Source organism: Pelodiscus sinensis, chromosome 21 (genome assembly GCF_049634645.1).
Source record: "Pelodiscus sinensis isolate JC-2024 chromosome 21, ASM4963464v1, whole genome shotgun sequence".
Lineage (NCBI taxonomy): Eukaryota > Metazoa > Chordata > Testudines > Trionychidae > Pelodiscus > Pelodiscus sinensis.
Window position 1 is genome coordinate 5,727,477 of NC_134731.1, and position 20,063 is coordinate 5,747,539.

Genomic DNA, 20,063 nt, shown 5'->3' on the forward strand with positions numbered 1-20,063 from the left:
CAGAAAATGGATTTTTCACACCAAAGAGCGGCACAGTTACAGGGACATAAGTTGGTATTGTAGACAAAGCCTGCATTGTTGCCTCTGAATTAGCAACGAGTGTGGAGTGGTGGAGGGAAGCAATTCAATCTAAAGTGTTTAAAAAAACAAAACAAAACACACCTTTGTTTTAGATCGCTGGCTGCTTTCTGCATGTGTCAGTGTCCTAGCTCCTTTTGTCTTTACTGTGGAAAGAATGGACTTGAATGTTTAATTGGTCATTTGGGGTTGTAAAAAGGGAAATGTTAGCCCTTAACGGACAGAGAAACTCACAACTGGTCACTTGTTCAGAATTGGTTCAGTGCCTTCCTACTATTTTGCGTTCTATGAGCAAGGTTTTAGTGTCCTATCATGCTTGAGAACTGCGATGAGTTAAGTTAGGTGGTGTTATAAAGGTAGTACTGGATGACTACCTTTTTGTGAAGAGGTTTTTCAAGGGGCTTTGTCAAGTGGATGCTAATAGGATTTTTCCTTTAGGGTTGTTTGACCTGTGTTTCAAAAGTGTCAGATAACTGTGAACCTATAGTGGCTACAGTCTAGTTCACCTATGATAAATTCATTTTCTATGTTCTGTCTCTTCTGTAGAATTGCGATTTCTATTATAAGTGGAAGCACAGGGAGCGGTTTGTTTCTTATAAAAACACATCTAAAATTGTTCAGTTTTACATCATGTAGCTTGTCTAATATTGGTCTGTAGTCACATACAGTTTAAAATTGCACTAAATATTTGTGTGATGGTAACACCCACTGTGTTGAGATGTGTGGGAGCAAAGGATGTTAAATTGTGGTTAATCAGCTAATTGAGTAGTCGATAAGGGGGAAAGCTGCAGAGCTGCAGCGAGGTTAGCTCCCAGGGCAGGGGACTGGGACTGCTCCAACTCTGCAGCGGCCGTTGCAAGCAGAGAACACTCCAATCCAGCCGCGGTGGGTGAGGCTTACTCCAGCCCAGCTGGAGTGCCACCCTCCCCCACCTACCCCATTCAATGGGTTAAACATAATGTTTAAGCAGTTAAACGAAGTAGGGATGTAAAATCCCATTTTATTAGTTATCTCTTGCAATGCATTGTTTGCTTCCGCACACTGAAGTGCAAAATATGTCTCCTGCATGACTTCAGTCACTGTGGTTTGGAAGATGAAGATACCTTAGTGAGTTCCTGAGTGATTGGAACATCTCCAGGCTGGTATTTCTGGAGAGTAGCTTTGGGTAAGCTTGAGGGCAGGGCATTCCATCTAGCCCCCCTCCTCCATACTGAGAGGAAAGATTTTATACTCCTGAAAACCAGGCTGGTTCTGCTTTAAATGCCATCGACTGGGATTCAAAATCAGGAGTTTTGATTGGGTTTTATTTTGACAGTACAATAGTTTGTTTTTACAAATTATTTGTTGTTTTACTGCATAGTAACAACCACTGCTTTTGTTGTTGACAAAATAACACTGTGACTAGCAGTAATTGTCTTTGTGATGAAAAATGTTATGAATCTCACTAAAGCTGAATAGAGTATTGTGGGGCAGGGTGGGCAGCTCTCCAAGAACCTTTGTGAGCGAATCCCAGGATCGCTCTGACACCAAGCTTGTAAGTAGCTCAGATGGAAAACGAAGGGAAACTTTCTTTTTTAACCCCTTATTTTGCACTATTTATTCTTATGCTTGCAGGTCACTGCGTTATATTAGGCTGCTTGCTTTCCATATCTAGACAGAACTTCCTTTTCAGTCCCAAACCTAGTAAATCTCTCATGTAACCAGTTAATAAATGTGGTCACTAGAAATGATACAGTCTGGCATCTTAATGGACTTGCTGCCCGGGTGAAATCCGGAGATGGGCATGCATTTGTCTCTGACACACAGCCACACCCTGCTATATTCTGATTTGGATTGGTGCAATTCCACTGCAGACAATGGGGGTATGCTAGTGTAAAACTGGTGTGGGTGACAAATCGGGAGAGTCTGTCTGCCCTGGTGGCATTCTGAAAACATCCTTGAACTAATGATTCTCATGTGACAGCACAGCTATGCTGTAGAGCTGCTGCTGTCTCATTTCAGCCCTGTGTGACCCTTAAGGCATGGCAGGTTTTGCTGCCTCTCAGATATCTATTATCCAACAAAAGGAAGCTTTTGCAAGGTCACATTGCTTTGTCTGCTATTAGTTTAGTCTTTTTGGAATCTTTTAGCCTTTGACTAAACAACAGTTGTTTTGCTAATAGAAACTAGAACCCTTTCACAGTTTGTTACAGTATGCCGCTCTTGCTCGTTTGTTAATTATGGGGGAATATTTCTTGAAGGTAAGACTGCATGAGTGCTTACTAGCATTTGACTGCTTTTATTCATGAAGCCTAGATCTTTTTGCTGGGAATTAGGGTAACAACTTAAATCACACTTTCACCTGAAAATGTTTTAACTATTAGTGCAGCATTTCCCAAACTATGGGCCGCGGCCTGATACCGGGCCACGGGGGAAAAAAATATCGGGCCTCAGCATGGCTGCCAGGAGGGGAGCAGAGCGTGACAGGCTGGAAGGAGGGGGCGGAGGTACCCGCTGCCGGGAAGCAGTGCTGGGGCCAGCAGGGCCATCCCGGTGGAGATCCGGGTAGGCAGGTAGGCGGCCAAAGCAGGGCTGGGAGCGGCGGGTCTGTCCCGCAGAGGTCCGGGTGGACGGCGAAAGCAGGACTGGGGGAGTGGGGCTTTCCTGTGGAGATCCAGGCAGGTAGGCGGGCAGGCAGCGGAAGCAGGGTTGGGGGCAGCGGGGCTGTCCCGTAGAGTTTGGGTGGGGGGAGACAGGCGGGCGGCAGAAGCAGGGTTGGGGGTAGCGGGGCTGTCCGGTGGTGGAGATCGGAGAGTGCAGGCGGCGGAACCAGGGCTACACGGAGGAAGGGGAAGCTGGCCGGGGGAGATCAGGAGGAGGAGGATGGGAGAATCAGCTGCCGGAAGCAGGGCTGGATGGGGGCAGCGGGGCTGGGGGGGGGTCGTCTGGGGAGCGGGGTTGACCGGGGGAGATTGGTGGGTGGCGGGGGGAACCGGCCGCTGGAAGCAGGGCTGGACAGGGGCAGCAGGGCTGGACTGGGGAGATCAGGAAGAGAAAAGGGGGGGGGAGCAGGACTGACCTGGGCACATGCAGACCCTGGCAGATGAGTGAGTCTGCCCGGGGAGTCCATTTTGCCCCCTCCCCCTTCACATACCCTCCCTGGAGTAGTTGCGAACTGCCTGGCAGGTAGACACACTCAGACAGCGTGAGCACATCTACCGGCCAGGCAGCTAAGGACTAATACACCTAATTATAATAAAACGTACCTAATTAGAAAATACCAGGCATTTTATGTGTCTGATGATTTCTCAATTTCTTTCCCAGACAAAACTTTCAAATACTGGACTGTCCAGTACAAAACCGGACACCTGGCAACCCTACCCTTCCTGCACCCTCCCTCTTAGCCAGATACCCTACCCCCAATCTGCTCCTGCTCCCACCTCCTGAAGTGCTCATATGGCGCTGGGTCCCCCAAGCCCTGTCCCAGGCTGGGTGGAGGATGCAGCTGGGTGAAACACTGAAAATTTATTCATTTTTCATTCTTTTTTTTATATGCGTTTATATTTTTGGGCTGCAAAAGACAGTACTGAAAAAAACCGGTTTCAACTAAAGTAAAAAGTTTGGGAAACCCTGATCTAGCCAGCTGTCTATCCATCTTACAGTCCATTTATCTAATCCATATTCCCTTAACTTGCTGGCAAGAATATTGTGGGTGACTATCAAAAGCTTTGCTAACGCTGGCACTGGGGGCTTTGGGAGGACCAGAAACAACTTGCTTGAATATTAATCATTTGCTTATTGATTATGCAAATGAATGTTACCGGTCCTCCAAAAGCTCGTGAATGGATTTACTGGTCCCCATGTCAAAAAATTTGGGAACCCCTGTATTAGTGTAATGCATGAGACTCCTGCAATGGAAAGAGATTAAACTATAAAATAGATTAAAAAGAAAAGAAAGCATAACTAGGTGCATTTGCCAGTACTTTAGTGTATAGTCAGTTTCTTCAGTTTGTGTGGGACTTCACATAGCAACTGTGCTGTGAAAAACATTTGTAAAATAGAGGTTTTTAAATCTACAAACGTCAGGGACATTTGGGGGCAAGTCCTGTTATCTGAAATGTATTTCAATTTATTTTTTAAATTGATTAGATTTGAAGTTGCTGCTTCCCCTTAAACTTCCCCTTAAGCTAAAGAGAGCCTCTATTTCCTGCGCAGCTTAGTGTCCAACTTGATTCTTGTTCTATATTTGTAACATAAAGGAAAGGAGAAATTTCTTGAACTACTGTCATTTCCTACCAATGTGCAGTTTATGTAGTTATCGTTTTAATAATCTCCTTTTCCATCTGAAACAAGAAGCCTATCAAAAATTGTAACTCTTTTGTCAACTCAGAGAAACTTAATGTAGAAGAGAGTCTAGGAAACTAACACCTATTTCTTCCAAAACAAATATTCAGAGGCTATTTTAAGGTGCAGGAGTTAAATTTTAAATACAGATCTTCATTGGGTCGTGGCAGGTGTGTGGTTTTTTTTTTTTTTTTTTTTTAATTGCATAAGAATTGTCAGCTGGTCAGTAGAAAATCTCTGTTGCAACATTCTATTTCAGGCTATCCTCCTACATGTTGCACCACTTACATTCACGAATAAGGAAAAACATGGTGGTTAGCATTCTTGAAGGATGAAAAAATGTAAACATTAGAAAAAAGCAAATAATGGGGGAACTGTGTAATTTTCAGGTAGCCGTAGGAGGAGGCAGATTAAGACCATGTTTTTACTGCTTTTTAAAATTGTGGATTGTACTTTAGGTGGCAAACAAGGGACAAATCTATATCCCAGTTCTTGAAGTCAGCTATTTTTATTAAGGATGTGATCTATTTTGGTGGCTTGTTGCATTCATGTGTAGCTGGGGGGCATGTACCATCATGCATTCTGATCTCATTTTCTAGTGTGCAAGACATCAAGAATATAGAAATATGGTGTCAGTAAGTATTTAAGTATTAATATAGGTAGGGTTTTTTTTTTCTGGCTTTGTATCTCAGTCATCTACAAAGCCAGCTGGTAGCACCATTATCTGTCTGAGCTCCAGCAGCTGTAGTCCCTAGTTTCAGGATTCACCATACTTCAGTTTTGAACTCAAATGTATCACATTAAAAGTAGCTAGTGCTTTAACTGAATCGTGTCTTAAATGATAGCTTAAGAAACCAGCAAAAATTGATTGGCCGGTAGAAGTGACAGTAAAAAGTTGAGCAGAGTTTTACTTTGGGGTGCTTTGAAAATAATGCAGAGGTCACATCAGAGTTCTGCAGTCGGGGTGTGTGTATGTGTGTGTGTGTGTGGGGGGGGGGGGGCTTTAAAATTGCCTTTGCCATACAGTATTAGCAAGTCATTCACTTCCAACATTTATATAGTATAATATTGCGAGATAAGCATTTCATGTAAGTGGCTTGGACATTGGTGCACAGATGCAGGATTTTTCCTCTTCATTTTCAGAATAAGTGATAGGAATCTTGTCTATTATGGGTAAACATTATACTTATTTTTTGTGTGGTTTTGTTTTGTTTCTTGCTATTAGATCCTCCCAAGTGACTGATCTATGAAATGGCAGAAAATGGAACAGATTGTGATCAGAGACGCATAGGAATGATCAAAGAACAGCAGAATGGGAATTTCACAGGTAGGCTAAAAATGGCAGTTCCTCTTCCAGACCAATCAATCTGGTACCCTCAAAAGATTCTCCGGCAATGTGTGGGTTGGGAAACTAAGCCCAGATAGAACTGAGCAGATAATGACAAAAATGTACGGCCTAAAACTATTCTGTAGCCTTAACATGTATCCATCCTATCGACTTGAATTAGCATATGCTTAAGTGGTACAGCGTCAGGCGCTAATTTTAAAAAAATAAATCTTTTGGCAGGAATTTGGGTTTAGAAAGCATTCCAAGCAACCCAGCCCTTTGACAGCAAGGAGATTGCATTTGGACAGCAAAAAAAAAAAAATCTACCCTGTTTTGGGAGAAACACAAATTTTTAATTTCTGAATTAGTTCTTCTATAAACTATAGCTTGTCACTTGCTCACAATGAATTGCTGACAGAATGACTAGTTCTCTTGGTCACTCTTTGCAGGTCTGTTTCTATCACTGGGCCTTCTCTTTGAACTAACATACAATTAATGCTTAGAGCATGGAATCTTTATGTATGAAAAGATAAACTGGTGGTGGTTTTTTGTCTGTATTTTATAAACATGATCAAAATCTTATCTTGTTTCCTGTCTGCTTCATGTGGTTTGTATGTGTTAGTTCATGCCCTGTGCAGTTCAGCATTCTGGTTCTTTCTCTTTCCTTGCCTGTCTTGTCTCTAGTCACTGATAACCTTGCATGTGTACTCTGGGAATTCACCATTCTGAAACAGTGGGGTGCTTTCCAGTGCCATCTCTGTCTACTTTGTTTCCCCCCTTTCTTTCTTTTTTTCTTTTGGGGGGGTGGGGTGGAATAATCTTCTGTGGCAGATGAATTTTGCATTTATCAACTTGAAGTAATGCATATTGAAAAACATAATCCCAACTATATATATGCAGTGATGAGGACGAAATTAGCTGTTACCACTCAAGAGAGATTTAATTGTGGATAGTTCTCTGGGAAAAAAAAATCCACTCAATGTGCAGCAGCAGCAGTCAAAAAAGCAACACAATGTTATGAATCATTAAGAGGGATAGAGAATAAAACAAAGCGTATCGTAATGCTTCTATAAATAGTATGGTACACCTACATCTTGGATACTGGGTACAGATGTGGTCACCTTATCTCAAAAAATATCTTGGAAACAAAAATGATTGGGGTATGGAATGGCTGCCGTATGAGGAGAGATTAATGAGACAGTCGTCTCTTTTCCAAACTGACGGGGGTGATATGATAGAGGTCTATAAAATCATGAGTGGTGTGGAACTCTTTCCCATAACACAAGAGTTAAAGGTCACAAAATGAAATTAATAGGTAGCAGGTTTAAAGTAACCAAAAAGAAGTACTTATTCATGCAACGCATCATCAACCCATGGAACTCCCTGTCAGAGGATGTTATGAAGCCCAAGACTATAACAGTGCTCAAAAAAGAGCTGGATAAATGTATGGATCTGTTAGCCAAGATGAGCAGGCAAGGTGTCATAGCATATGTTTGTCATAAACTGGGAATTGGTGACTGGGTGGATAACCTGATTATTACGTATTCTGTTCATTCCATCTGAGGCACCTGGCATTGGCCACTGTTGGAAGACATGATACTGGGCTAAATGAATCTTTAGTCTGACCCAGTATGGCCATTGTTATGCTAAGTTTATACCATTAGTTTTTTAGAAGTGTGGGTTTTTTTTCCAAGTTTCTTCAAACCCACTCATTTATTGTTCTTTAACCAATTATTCTGTTCCTCCTCATGCTGTTTTTTATTGTACAATTTGTGGCTTTTTTCAAACTTCATTGATATGTGTTCATAATCTATCTTATAGCACTTTTAATAACTGTGGAGTGTCTTTGTTAAAGATGTTCTAAGAAATAGCAGAGAATAGAACAGATTCTTAAACCAAGAATATAGCACTATTCAAAGTGGGGTAGGATGTTTATACTGACAACAAGAATATAGAAACCTTTTATACTAAAGTTTTAGAAGGAACGCAAAGCCTCTTTCTTCTCTGGCTTGAATCCTTCTTTAATAAGTAGGTATTGGAAAGAGGCTTCCCTGAAAGGCAAGTTACTCCATCAGTCGTATTCAGTACACACAAGTTGTTCTCAATGAACAAAATTCCAATTCTTCTGACTATCCTGGCAAAATCTTTGATTGACCTTATCTGATTCAAATCATCCTGAACCAACTTAGTTAGTTTGTATTAGAGTTTATGGTAGAGATGTTAAATTTAGGTTAATTGGCTAATTGAATAGTCGATGCAGTTTGTGTTGACTATTTGATTAGTTGATAAGGGTGCCTGCATCTTTGATGTGTAGGGCTGTTGATACGCTTCAAAGGCAAAAGTGCTGTGGGAGCATGGGGCCAATGGAGGACTCAAGCAGTCCCTCTCTGGCCCCATGTTCCCTGCGACTTTTCAAAGCGGCAGTGCCACATGGAGCCTGGGGACAGTGGAGGAGTCCTCAGACCTGGCTGCATCCGGCATTTCAAAGCAGCAGCTCCATGTGGAGCCCAAGGTCTGGCCCCAGGCTCCACGCAGCACTGCCGCTTTGAAATAAGGATGTTAAGTATCAGGTACTTGATGAGTTGAATAGTCGATGCACTTTTGCATCAAATATTTGATTAGTTGATAGGATGCCTCCGCCTTTGAAGTGAGACAACAGCCTTAGGGCTGTTGCTACACTTCAAAGGCAAAAGCACCAAAGCCCAGAGTCAGCTGAAGACTACCCTGCTGACTCTGGGCTCTGTGCAGTACTGCTGCTTTGAAATGCCGCCATGGTGGTGTTTCAAAGCAGCAGCGCCACATGGAGCCCAGGGTTGACGGGGGACTCCCCAGCTAATTGCAGGCTCCGCTCAGCGCTGCCACTTTGAAATGCTGCGAGGAGCCCGACACCTGGGGAGCAGCAGCAAGGGGGAGGGCAGCAAGTCCTTCACATCCCTACTTTGAAGTAAGGATGTTAAGTATTGAGTAATTTACTAGTCGAGTAGTCGATAGACATTTCCCATTCCTCCCGCTGGGGCTCTTGTACATTCCAAAGGAGGAATGCGGAACTCCTTGCTGGCCCTGGGCTGCACGCAAAGTCCCGCTGACTCTGGGCTGCACACAGGCGTATCAGCTTTGAAATGTACAAGAGTCCCCAGTGGAAGCACCCGCATGGAGCCTGGGGTCAGCAGGAGCCGGGAATCAGTTGTGCGGCGCTGCCCTTTTGAAATGCCACCTCTGCATTTCAAAGCAGCAGCGCTGCGCAGAGCTCAGTATGGGTTCTGTGCGGTGCTGCCGCTTTGAAGTACCTCCTTCTCCCCCTCCCCCCTTTGCTGCCTCTATCTGATAGGCAGCAAGGGGGAAATCTACTAGTTGACTCGACTGTCCAATAAGCATTTGCTTATCAGATAGTCGACTAGTTCTTAACATCCTTACTTTGAAGCACCCTTTTCTTCTCTTCCCCCCCCCCCCCCCCCTTGATGCCTCTATCAGAGGCAGCAAGGTGGTGGGAGGGAGCGACTACTTGACTAGTGTGTTGTCTAGTTGTTCACATCCCTAGTTTATGGTACTCTCAATTATTGCACTAAATTATGTCTATAACCAGGGCTCAACAAATAATGCAATCTACTCGCCCGTGTCGAGTAGATTGCAACCCGGAAGAGCTGGGTTCAAGCGGTCTGCGCATACGCAGAACGATCTGCGCATGTGCAGATCGCCGGACAGCACAGCTGGCAAGCGGGGCTCGCTGCAGTTTGGCGAGCCCTGTCTATAACTATCAGTAGATTCTTGTTCTCCCATTTTTAATGTGTAACACCAGGGACTGTTACACTGTGTGCAGTGTTTTGTCTTACAATTGAATTACTGCAATAAACCTAATCTTCACGTTTATAATGTCTACGCTGGCTAAGAACAACAGTTCAGACAAAGTGTGATGTTAGAAGGGGATCCCTTTTTTTCAGTGGATTTACTTGATGTGGGTGATAGAGAGGATGGATTTTTGTAAGTAACCATTTAAACATGGCTTGAGGTTCTGTACATAGTGAATGATGTTTTTCTGTGAGTTCAAGATAAAACTGGGCTTCAGTAATGCTGAATGGGTATTGGCTGAATGTAGCTGGTTATGGAGGCAAGCAGTGTAGTCTCTTACATAAAGACTTAGAATTTTTAAGCGCCTTACAGACCAGGTCTACACATTGCTTGTTTAAATACTTCCATGGCCATGAAACCCTGGGGCAGCTGAGTGGGAAACTACGAGCCTTCCTTTGCTGTAGGTCACTTCACATGCATTGCGGAACTCTTTACAAGAGGAGGAAGAGGAGTTAAAACTATCATGTAACTTTTAGTTGTGGTGGAATGTGAACTGTCAGCTTGTCCGTGTACTAACTCTTCCATCCATCTTTATTTCTAGACCCCTCTTTGCTGAGTGAACAGAAGCTAAGGGACCGAGAAGAGAGGCAAAATATTGTGCTCTGGAGACAACCACTCATTACCTTGCAGTATTTTTTCTTGGAAACCCTAATAAACTTGAAGGAATGGACCATAAAGTAAAGATCTCCTTTAATTTCCACTTCTAAGCTCTGTGGGGAAACCCATACTTTGATTCAATAGATCATTGTGGCATCTCAAATTCCGTGATGATTCATGTTTATAAATGTGTCTCAAAGAAAGATATTTTTAAAACCAGCCATATTCCCAGCTGCTCACCAAAATGATAATGTGTGCAGGTTACATTGGTATCAAACTCCAGCTTGCCTGGATAGATAGAAAAGAACCAGAATCTTTTTCTTTTTTTTCCCCCTGAATATTTGAATGATAAGCTAGGGCTTAAGGGCCCTGATGGCATGAACTATTGTATTAATGATTGCATCTAGAAGGGAGCTCAGATTTTATGAATTATATGCCTTTGCTCGCCAATGTCACACCATATCAGGGCAAAGTTCAAGATTACATGGCAATTATATTGATGTTAATGAAACTATACAGAGGACTTTGCTTCTAACCTACGTGTTCCGTTCCACAGTAGGAAACAATCTATAGTAGTGCTATCTCTAAACCATTGCTTGGAAGCAGTGTATTGAATAGACTGTCACCATGGGTAGGGTTGTTACCCCCCCAACCTGACTGACCTCCCTTCCTAATAGGGAAGAGGATAGTGAGATTGCTTACTACAGTAAGCATGAAAATGTACTAGAAAAGGATAAATATGAATAAAATTATCAAGGGAGAACACCATTTATAACAAGCCATTCTAGCATGTGGCTAATGGATAGACTTGTGCTCAGAAATGAGCCTAGGATTATTTTCCAGCTCAGCAGGCATGCTCTGATGTGGTCTTGGGTAATATCAGTAGTTAGAATGCCCCCTTACTGAGGGCTTGTCCATATGGAGATTTGGCAGCCTTGGGAGAATTTACAGTGCACCAGCCTGCTGTGTATGTTGAAGCACACTGTGAACTTCTAGTTCACGGCAGTAGGGCCCATGCAGTTACTTAGTGCACAGCAGGCTTGTGTGCATAGATTTACCTCTTGACTTGTCATGCATCAAGCTTAAGCCCTTTCATCAGTTGAGAATGGTCATAACAAGCTGCATTCTCCTACTCTCCAGGCCATAAGCAGAGTGCTAATATAGGGGGCCCTTTCAGAGGAGTGAGTAAATTAAATGTTGATTTGAAATAACAAACTTTTATCAAACAGGTATCTAATGTAGTGTAGTCCTTAAATATTTTTTACACTTCCTGCTTTCTTTCAGTGTTCTTGGGATTATTCCTTTTGAGAACTGTTTTTTTTCCATGTCCCATGTTATGCATTTGTGGCAGCTGTTTATTTAAGAGTGTCTAAAGTATACTATAGAAAATAACACTTGAGTTGATATTTTATCTGATTTGATTGATACCTGACTTTCTAGATCTTAAATTTTTGTGTAGCTGTCTTGTTACACAGCAATATTTTGGACACTAACATTATGCAGTAGTAGCAGGAAATAACTTTCCTCTTCTACTTTAATATATTAACAGACACAAATTCAGGTGGTCCTAGGCTGGATTATATACTATTAAATGGTGCTTTAAAGTGTAACTGTCAATTGGAGAACTGCATGTCCATCTGAATTCTCAGCTAGTGTTACAAGTAACATCAAGTATTTCTGTAAGTGAAAGAGATTAGTGAGTTCTCACATTTAATATGCATTTGAGGGTTTTGTGTCAAGTCAGTTTCACTGTTTTCCCCATGTGGTGGTTTCCCTCTTCCTCCCTCCCTCCTTCCCCCCACCTCATTGTGAGAGATTCACACATTGCAGTGGGGAGAGAAAAATACCATATAAGGAGAGGTATGGCTATAAAAACACAGTAATTAGTAGTGGACTATAGTGGTACCTGAAACTTTAATTATTTTAAAATTTATTCAGTTCCAGTTGATAGTTTTTTTGTTTTTAAAACATGATGAAACAGCAAATGTGTGTAATATAGCATTCGGCAAGAGTGTAATTGTTTAAGATTGACAAGAAAAAAATAAAATAAATGAGCTCTCTTTTTAGCCAATTGTGTACAGTCTTATTGCAGACTTGTAAAGCTAGACAGACACAAAAGCCAATGGAACTGGATCTCAAATTACATGAATACTTACAACTCCCCACTGATAATTGCCTTATACTTAATGTGAAAAACTTCCAGTTAATTATCAAATTTTTCTGAGCTGCAGCAAGACACCTTTCCAACGTTTCTTTAAATCGATTAAGAGAGAACCCAAGTAGTTATCAGACTACCTTTCATAAAGCCACTTTGGCCTACTGCTTAGAGCACATGCTAGGAGTTTTAGGTTTTATTCCCACTGCCTTACTGTGACGTTGGCTAGCTTACTTTACTGCTTTGTATCTTGCTTTACTCTTCAGTCAAGTTGATAATGCAGTAGTACCTGTTATCTTGGGTGTCAAGGCCTAATATTTGTTAGAACATGGAGTTAATTGGATGAAAAATGCTTTCAATGTGTACAATAGAACACTTTTATTCCAGTTCTGAGTGAGATGCGATTTCCCCTTAAAGAATCAAGACTCCGCAGTTCTTTTATGCACACTTTGATCTATATTGTAACATTACAAATTTGGCAGGCTGCATTTTTACCCTTTTGATGCACCCCAACAAAGCTGTTCTGCAGTGACACAGAAGTGGCTTGGCAATGCATGGAAAAATATGAATGACCCTAATTGCAATTTGTCTTTTAAGATTGTGGCATCGCCGAAGTATCGTGATGTCTTTTTTGCTGCTGCTTGCAGTGCTTACAGCTGCGTATTATATTGAAGGAACACATCAACAGGTATGCAGTTCATCAAGTTATTTTCTGTTGTGTTTGGCACTTCCTATCCAAAACATACACTTAGGGGATTGAATAGTGTCATACAAGAATGGTAGTGCATATACCTGAGTGTTCATTTTATTCAGCTAATAATTCCCTGTGGAGTGTGCTCCCTTCTGTCACGTAGCAAATCAATAATAGATTGAGGATAGTGACTTATCAGATCAGTAAGTACACCTCTCTGCAGCCATGTGTGTTCTGTGTGTCCTCCATCTCTGAATAGCTAATTCTCTCCAGAGCTGCAATGCCACTTCACATCTGCTTTTCAGAGCACTGGACCATGCTGCAGGTAAACTAAGACCAAATGGGACTGTAATGTCAGGGCTCCCAGGTAAATTGTTTCTTCCTCCTCACAGAGGACTCTCCAAACCATCTGGGATAGTCCTTTCCCTCTGGTCATAGAATCGTCTAGTGGATTGAGCACCAGAGTGGGAACTAGGAGCTCCTGAGTTCAGATCCTAGCCTGTTTCTTATGCTGTCTCTCCCAATTTTTTAAAATGGATTTAATACCTCTCGGGTGATATGAAGATTGATTGATGCTTTTACATTAGATGTACAAAAGTTAACCATTACAGAACTGTAAAGCAGGGAGGAAGGCCATACCAAGTCTCTGATCTTGTCTTGTGAGTGGCATCCCTGTCAGCCCAGCCATGCAAAGGAGAAGGCTGGCTGGAAGCTATCCAGCTGCTGTCCCTTCTTGTTCTGACTGACTCTTTAATGCAGCCTTTCCAGATGGCAAAAATCTAGTCTCACTCCACCTCCACCTGCTTCCCCAGTCAGATTTCACTGCCCATCTGTGGTGCTTGTAATAGGTTGCAGTAAGAATCTTAACTCCCACCCCTGATCATATAGGTAGTATTCTGGTTCAATAATTGTTGTAGGTATAGTTTTGTGAGATCTAAGAATAGGTGAGCCCAATGAGCCATATACATGGGGAAGAAGCTTAAACAGTGTTGAAGTGTTAAAGTAAATTTCATTCTGCCAAGCTGTTAGGCTAATTGTCTTTTAGTTACTTTTACAGGCGAGAGCCTTATGGTTAGTGTGTAAACGTTTGGCTGAGCTAGAGCAATGAGCCTTTGCACTTCAACAGGGCTTTGAATCCTAACCTCTAGAGATCCAGGTGCTGCCATTTTCTGACTGGTGGTGGTTCTTTCCACTGACTAGCATACAATATGGAAAATGTTCTCTGGTGCTTGTTTTCATAGAGTCTTAGAACTGGAAGGGACCTCGAGGTCATCGAGTCCAGTCCCCTGCCCTCACGGCAGGACCAAGCACCATCTAGACACCATCCCTGACAGGTGTCTGTCCAACCTGCTCTTAAATATCGGCAGAGATGGAGATTCCACAACCTCCCTATCAATTTATTCCAGTGTTTAACCACCCTAACAGGAGGTTTTTCCTATTGTCCATCCTAAACCTCCCTTGCTGCAATTTAAGCCCATTGCTTCTTGTCCTATCCTCAGAGGCCAAGGAGAACAATTTTTCTCCCTCCTCCTTGTAACACCCTTTTAGATACTTGAAAACCGCTATAATGTTTTCTCCCATCCTTTCATGTGACTCATCCTTATCCTTGACAGAGAAAATGAAGAGCCTGTTGCATTGCAGAACTCCTACACTTGCTGCTGTATTTTTAACACAGGCACGCCTTTATTTAAATCCAGAGGTTAACAGAATAATCCTTTAGAATTCCCCTTCCAAGTGTACTTTTACCAGAGTTCACACCCCATGGCTAGTGACTAAGCCATAAACCATTTAGCTGTCTGGCCTCTAAGTTGGTGCTTTAGTGAAAAACTGCCTTTGCATTTGGTACTGGCTAGCAATTCTGTCTCTTTAGAGCAGGCAAGGGAAACCACCAGCCCACGAATCACGTCTGGCTCCCTGCTTAATTTCATCTGGCCCGTGGCAAGTCTCTGTACCATGGACTAGAAGCCCTGAGCCACAGCGGTGCCCCCCAACCAGCAATCCAGGAAGCTGTGCATGCTACCCTCCTATTGGCTGGGAACTGCAGGCAACGGGAGTTGTGCAGGCAACGTCTGCAAACAAGGGCAGAGTACAGAGCTGCCTGGTCCCTTCTCTTCTCCCCAGGCTGCAGAGATGTGCTGACTGGTTCCATATCAAGGAGATGCCAGAGCATCTCAGCCCCTCTCCTGCATCCCAACTCTCAGCCCTCAGCCCCATCCTAGAGCCAGCACCCTTACCTTCTGCCCCTTTCCTTCTGGGAAGGGACTCACAACTCTGAGTCCCTTCCCAGCGCCTGCAAATGACAATGGTGGGAAAGTTGGCAATTCTAATCTCAAAGCCTAGGGGAAAGCTATGAGCTTCCCTGCCCGTACCTGAGCTCTGTGTGCCGGCCACTGATTTTTTGGGGGGGAGGTGGGAAAAAGGTTTCCCCTCCCCTGCTTTAGAGAACAGCTGAACTCCCATTTCACCACTAGGTGGCTCTGACAGATTTGGGTTGAAGTAGTTCAGCAGAGCATTGTGAGAAAGTTTACACTTATTCTGTGATCCCATAAGCCCGCGTTTCTCAAACTGTGGGTCCCCCCGGGGAGGTCGCAAGCAACTTAGAGGGGGGTCGCGGTATCACAAAGTTTGAGAACCCCTGCCATAACCTTTCATAGGCTCTGCGTTCCTGACAGATCTTTTGCTTCATCGTGGAGACGTTAACGGTGCCTGGAACTGAATTACTATGCCAGTGAGTGCACTTGATACCCTTTTAGATCATCACCTGTCCTAAGCACTTAGGAAGAGCCAGCAGCACCTTTCTTTCATGAGAATTGATTCATCCTGATTTTATTTTGTGATATTTTTTTTCTTGTTTTTCAGTATGTGCAGTATACGGAGAAAAAATTCTTGTGGTGTGCCTACTGGGTAGGCTTAGGCATTCTGTCCTCTGTTGGGCTTGGAACAGGTCTTCATACCTTTCTACTCTATTTGGTAAGAAACCTACAACTATATTTTCTTGTCTCACTATTCCTTTTTACAAAGTGCTTTGAGATCTGTGGGTGAAAAGTGCTCTATAAGAGTTGCGTGTTGCATACCCGTGGGCTTGAAAAAGGTTCCTTCAGCCTTCCTCTGTGGTGTCATCTTTGCTAAATGGTGGTGTTAACCTTGTTCTGGTCTCTGTGTGCTATGTACAGATTGTACCTCCCTTAACTGGGATAGAATCATAGGGATGGAAGAGACCTCAGTAGGTCATCAAGTCCATCTCCCTGCCCAAAGCAGGATCAACCCCAACTAAATCAACCCAGCCAGGGCTTTGTCAAGCCGAGACTTAAACACCTCTAGGGATGGAGATTCCTCCACTTCCCTAGGTAACCCATTCCAGTGCTTCACCACCCTCCTAGTGAAAGAGTTTTTCCTAATATCCAACCTAGACCTCTCCCACTGTAACTTGAGACCATTGCTCCTTGTTCTGCCATCTGTCACTACTGAGAACAGCCTCTCTCCATCCTCTTTGGAACCTCCCTTCAGGAAGTTGAAAGCTGCTATCAAATGCCCCCTCACTCTTCTCTTCTGCAGACTAAACAGACCCAAATCGCTCAGTCTCTCCTCATAAGTCATGTGCTCCAGCCCCCTAATCATTTTGGTCATGTGCTTTAGCCCCCTAATCATTTGGTTGCTGGACCCTCTCCAATGCGTCCACGTCCTTTCTATAGTGGGGGCCCCAGAACTGGACACAATACTCCAGATGTGGCCTCACCAGAGCTGAATAAAGGGAAATAAACACTTCTCTAGATCTGCTGGCAATGCTGCTCCTAATGCAACCTAATATACCATTAGCCTTCTTAGCTACAAGGGCACACTGTTGACTCTGGTCTGGCAACATCCATGGGTTTTTCCTGGACCGCACAGCCCAGGTATAGAGAGGTTGGGCTGTGGGGCAGGAACACGGCAGAAGAACCAGCGACTCAACTGGGAGCCCCAAGTGGGGAGGGGAGGGAGGAGACTCAGAGGGGCAGGTGGCACAGCAGAGAATTCTGCCCCCTGTAGCTGGGAAGTAGTAGGGATTGGCAGCAGCTGCGGATCTCCCACTCCAGCCCTGGGTGCGGAGCTCAGGGTCCGGCAACAGCAACTAGGGAGCTCCAGCCTGGGGAGCCGCAACCAGGCAGGCAGCAGCTGTGCCGGGCTGCAGCCCTAGCAAGGGGCAGGAGTTTAGCACAGGCCGTATTGGGAGGGACCTCCCTATGTCCGGCAAATCCCCTTGATTGGGACCGGTCAGGTCCTGGGGGTGCCAGAAGAGGGAGGTCCTATCTGTATCCTATTGAACTCCTGGTGAGACCCTGCAGTTGAAGATTGTTTTCACCTTGAATAATTGAAAACATAGAATTGAAAATTAGCATTAAAAACTATTAGCACACATTTATGTACTTAAAAAGTAAGGAAGTTTTATAGTGTGATGTAGCTGTGACAGATGGTAAGTGGGATCTGGACTGGACTTTCTTAGGATGCTTGGTTTTTTGGGGGTAGATCAAAATATTAATTTTCCGAGCTGAAACTTCTGAAATGTGCAGTAAATTATTCTTATAGCTCAGTCCACAGTCATTCTGGATGTGTAAATAATAACAAGGTACAGGAAAAACATGTTAATTTAGTGTGGTACCAAGACCTTTAAATCCCTCTGATGGAAACCACATTGTGGTGTTTATTTCAACTTCACTAGCTTGAAGTCAGGAAAGTATTTGTTGGTTGCTTGATTTGGTTTAGTGTTGGGTTAATTCTTTGATTACAAAACAACTGTAATGGTTTTTTTAAAGGCTTCATGGTCGCAAAAATGATTAAAACCATTGTGTGCACTCAACTCTGTGTTGTATTTGGGACAGTTACTGATGGCTTAATTTTAGGATTGTTTTAATCATGGAGAATTGTACACAAAATATTTCAGGAAACAGGAGAACTCTTGTTTTACATGCAGTAGAACAGGGCTACTCAACTTTGGAAGCCCCAAGTCCCACAGTGATACTGAGCACATGCCTAGAGCTGCAGCCTAAGTGTGGTTGCATATACGTGCAAATATATATGCAAATAGCTTCTTTCACACTGATGGGCATGAATACAAAGATTAAAGTAGGACTACATAACACACAGGCCTTTTTAAGTCAGTTCTGCTGATATTAATAAAATGCAATATTTACCCGATTTCCACCCATATGACAGCACTTTTAATAAAACGGGATTTTCGGGTCTCTCCTCCACATGTCTCTCTCTCTCCTCCTCTTACTGCCTTCCTCTCTCTCTCTCAGCTCTCCTCTACCTCCTGCCTCCCTCTCAGTCTCTCTCTTTCTCTTCTCCTCCCACTCATGCCTCTCACTTTGGGGACCATGGAGCCCAAACGGTTGCTTGCGCCACAAGCTTCCACACGGCTGCCTGGCTGAGCAGCGCAGAAGTCAGCCGAGTGCCATGGCGGGAGGTGAAGGTGGGCTGGACGGTGATGTTCACAGCAAGGGGTTGGAGCCTGGAGCCGCTGTCACGCTGCACGTCACCACCCCACCCCTCCTTCGCCTCCTGCCGTGGCGCTTGGCTGACTTCAGTGTCGCTCAGCTGGGCCGCCGTGGGAGAGCAAGCGGCTGTTTGGGCCCAGTGCTCCCCATGCAGCACGGGGACCACGGCACCCAAACGGCTGCTTGCTCCCCCACACCGGCCCGGCTGAGCTGCGCAGAAGTTAGCCAAACACCATGGCCAGAGGTGAAGAATGTGACTCAGGCAACAGCGCCGCCCTGAGGCAACAGCCAGCATTTCAGCATTAGAGTCACAGACATTGGGCTACTATATGATGACAGTCCAGGAATTTAACTACTAAAACGCATATCAACAGAAGACCATTATATTGACTACTCTTTGTTTTGGCTCCCACCCGTGGGCCACGTGTTGAGCCCCACGTAAACCCAAACCTCACCGTGGGCTGCATGTGTTGAGTAGCCCGTAATAGAGCAATGCTGCTCAGGCTAAATGACAGCTGTATAGGATGCATTCACTTGAGCATTAGGAATGTGCATGCACCATAGCTGCTTTTCTAAAGTCTTTGCCTCCAGGAAGGGGGACGTGTGACTATCCCCTTCACTCTGAATTAAGATGAAAAGAGATTGAAGGATACTTGGTTGTAAATTTGAGTTACATGGAATGTTTTAATACACTTTGACTTTGGTTTACTTTATTTTTCCCCTCTGTAGATTGGAGAGATTAGTGAAGGGGAATGTATGCGCAAATGTTAAAAATACTCCTCCCCCCCCCCTTTTTTTTTTAAACCAAGTGCTGGATGATTTCCACCCCGCCACTTAAAAATCAATACACATTTCCATTGTTTGCAGGGGGAAACTTAAAGCTTAGGGTTACATGCACAGATGATTGTTGAGAGCATGGAAAATGGCAAAGCTCTCAGGATTCCTGTATACAATCCTGCCTCGATTGGGTTTTTTTTCCTATTGTAAATGTTCTTGACTCTAACTAGAAAATTAGTAGCTTCTCTCTTTTTATAGGCTAGAAGAGGCTGGAACATCTTTGGTATTGGGATAGGTCCCCAAAATCCCTATGCAGAATCAGGGCTGCATTGGAAAATATGGCCCCTTGCCCCAGTGAGCTGACAGTATATTACTAAACCCATAACTGAATAGGACTGCTGGGAAACCAGGATGTTGTGGACACTTATCCCCCTGTGCATCAGAGTATTTATTAATCCTAGGCTATATATATTGCTAGTTCTATGAAGTGTGAAAAGTCGTGTAGCATCCAAGGATACCTGAAATCTGAGAGGGTCATTTCATCAACTTGTTGTAACATGGTGGAGTGTTTATGGGGGCTAGAAGATGCAGCATCACTGAAGAGTTCTATCATAAGGTACAGTGAATAGTCCTTTTAGCTCTATAATAAAGGAGAGTTCATATGTTAAGTAATTTAAATCTTTAAATAGAAACACAAATGAAACAGGGCAGTGTTCGACTTTCATTTGTCTCTTTGAAGCAGGGTGTGTAAACTGACAGACATGTAGTTCACTTTAATTTTTGTCTAGTCATTAA

General features: G+C 43.6%; 1 protein-coding gene across 3 annotated transcripts in view; it reads left to right on the forward strand.

Annotated features, from left to right (window-relative positions):
- The window catches only part of VMP1 (vacuole membrane protein 1), a 98,537-nt gene that overhangs the window by 6,961 nt on the left and 71,513 nt on the right, over positions 1-20,063 (forward strand). For all 3 annotated transcript variants that reach the window (XM_075904703.1, XM_075904706.1, XM_075904705.1), the window contains 4 exons: positions 5,627-5,728; positions 10,116-10,251; positions 12,924-13,014; positions 15,877-15,987. In XM_075904703.1, the coding sequence (XP_075760818.1) occupies positions 5,653-5,728; positions 10,116-10,251; positions 12,924-13,014; positions 15,877-15,987 (414 nt within the window). In that variant the 5' untranslated portion in view covers positions 5,627-5,652. The remainder of the gene's footprint in view (positions 1-5,626; positions 5,729-10,115; positions 10,252-12,923; positions 13,015-15,876; positions 15,988-20,063) is intronic.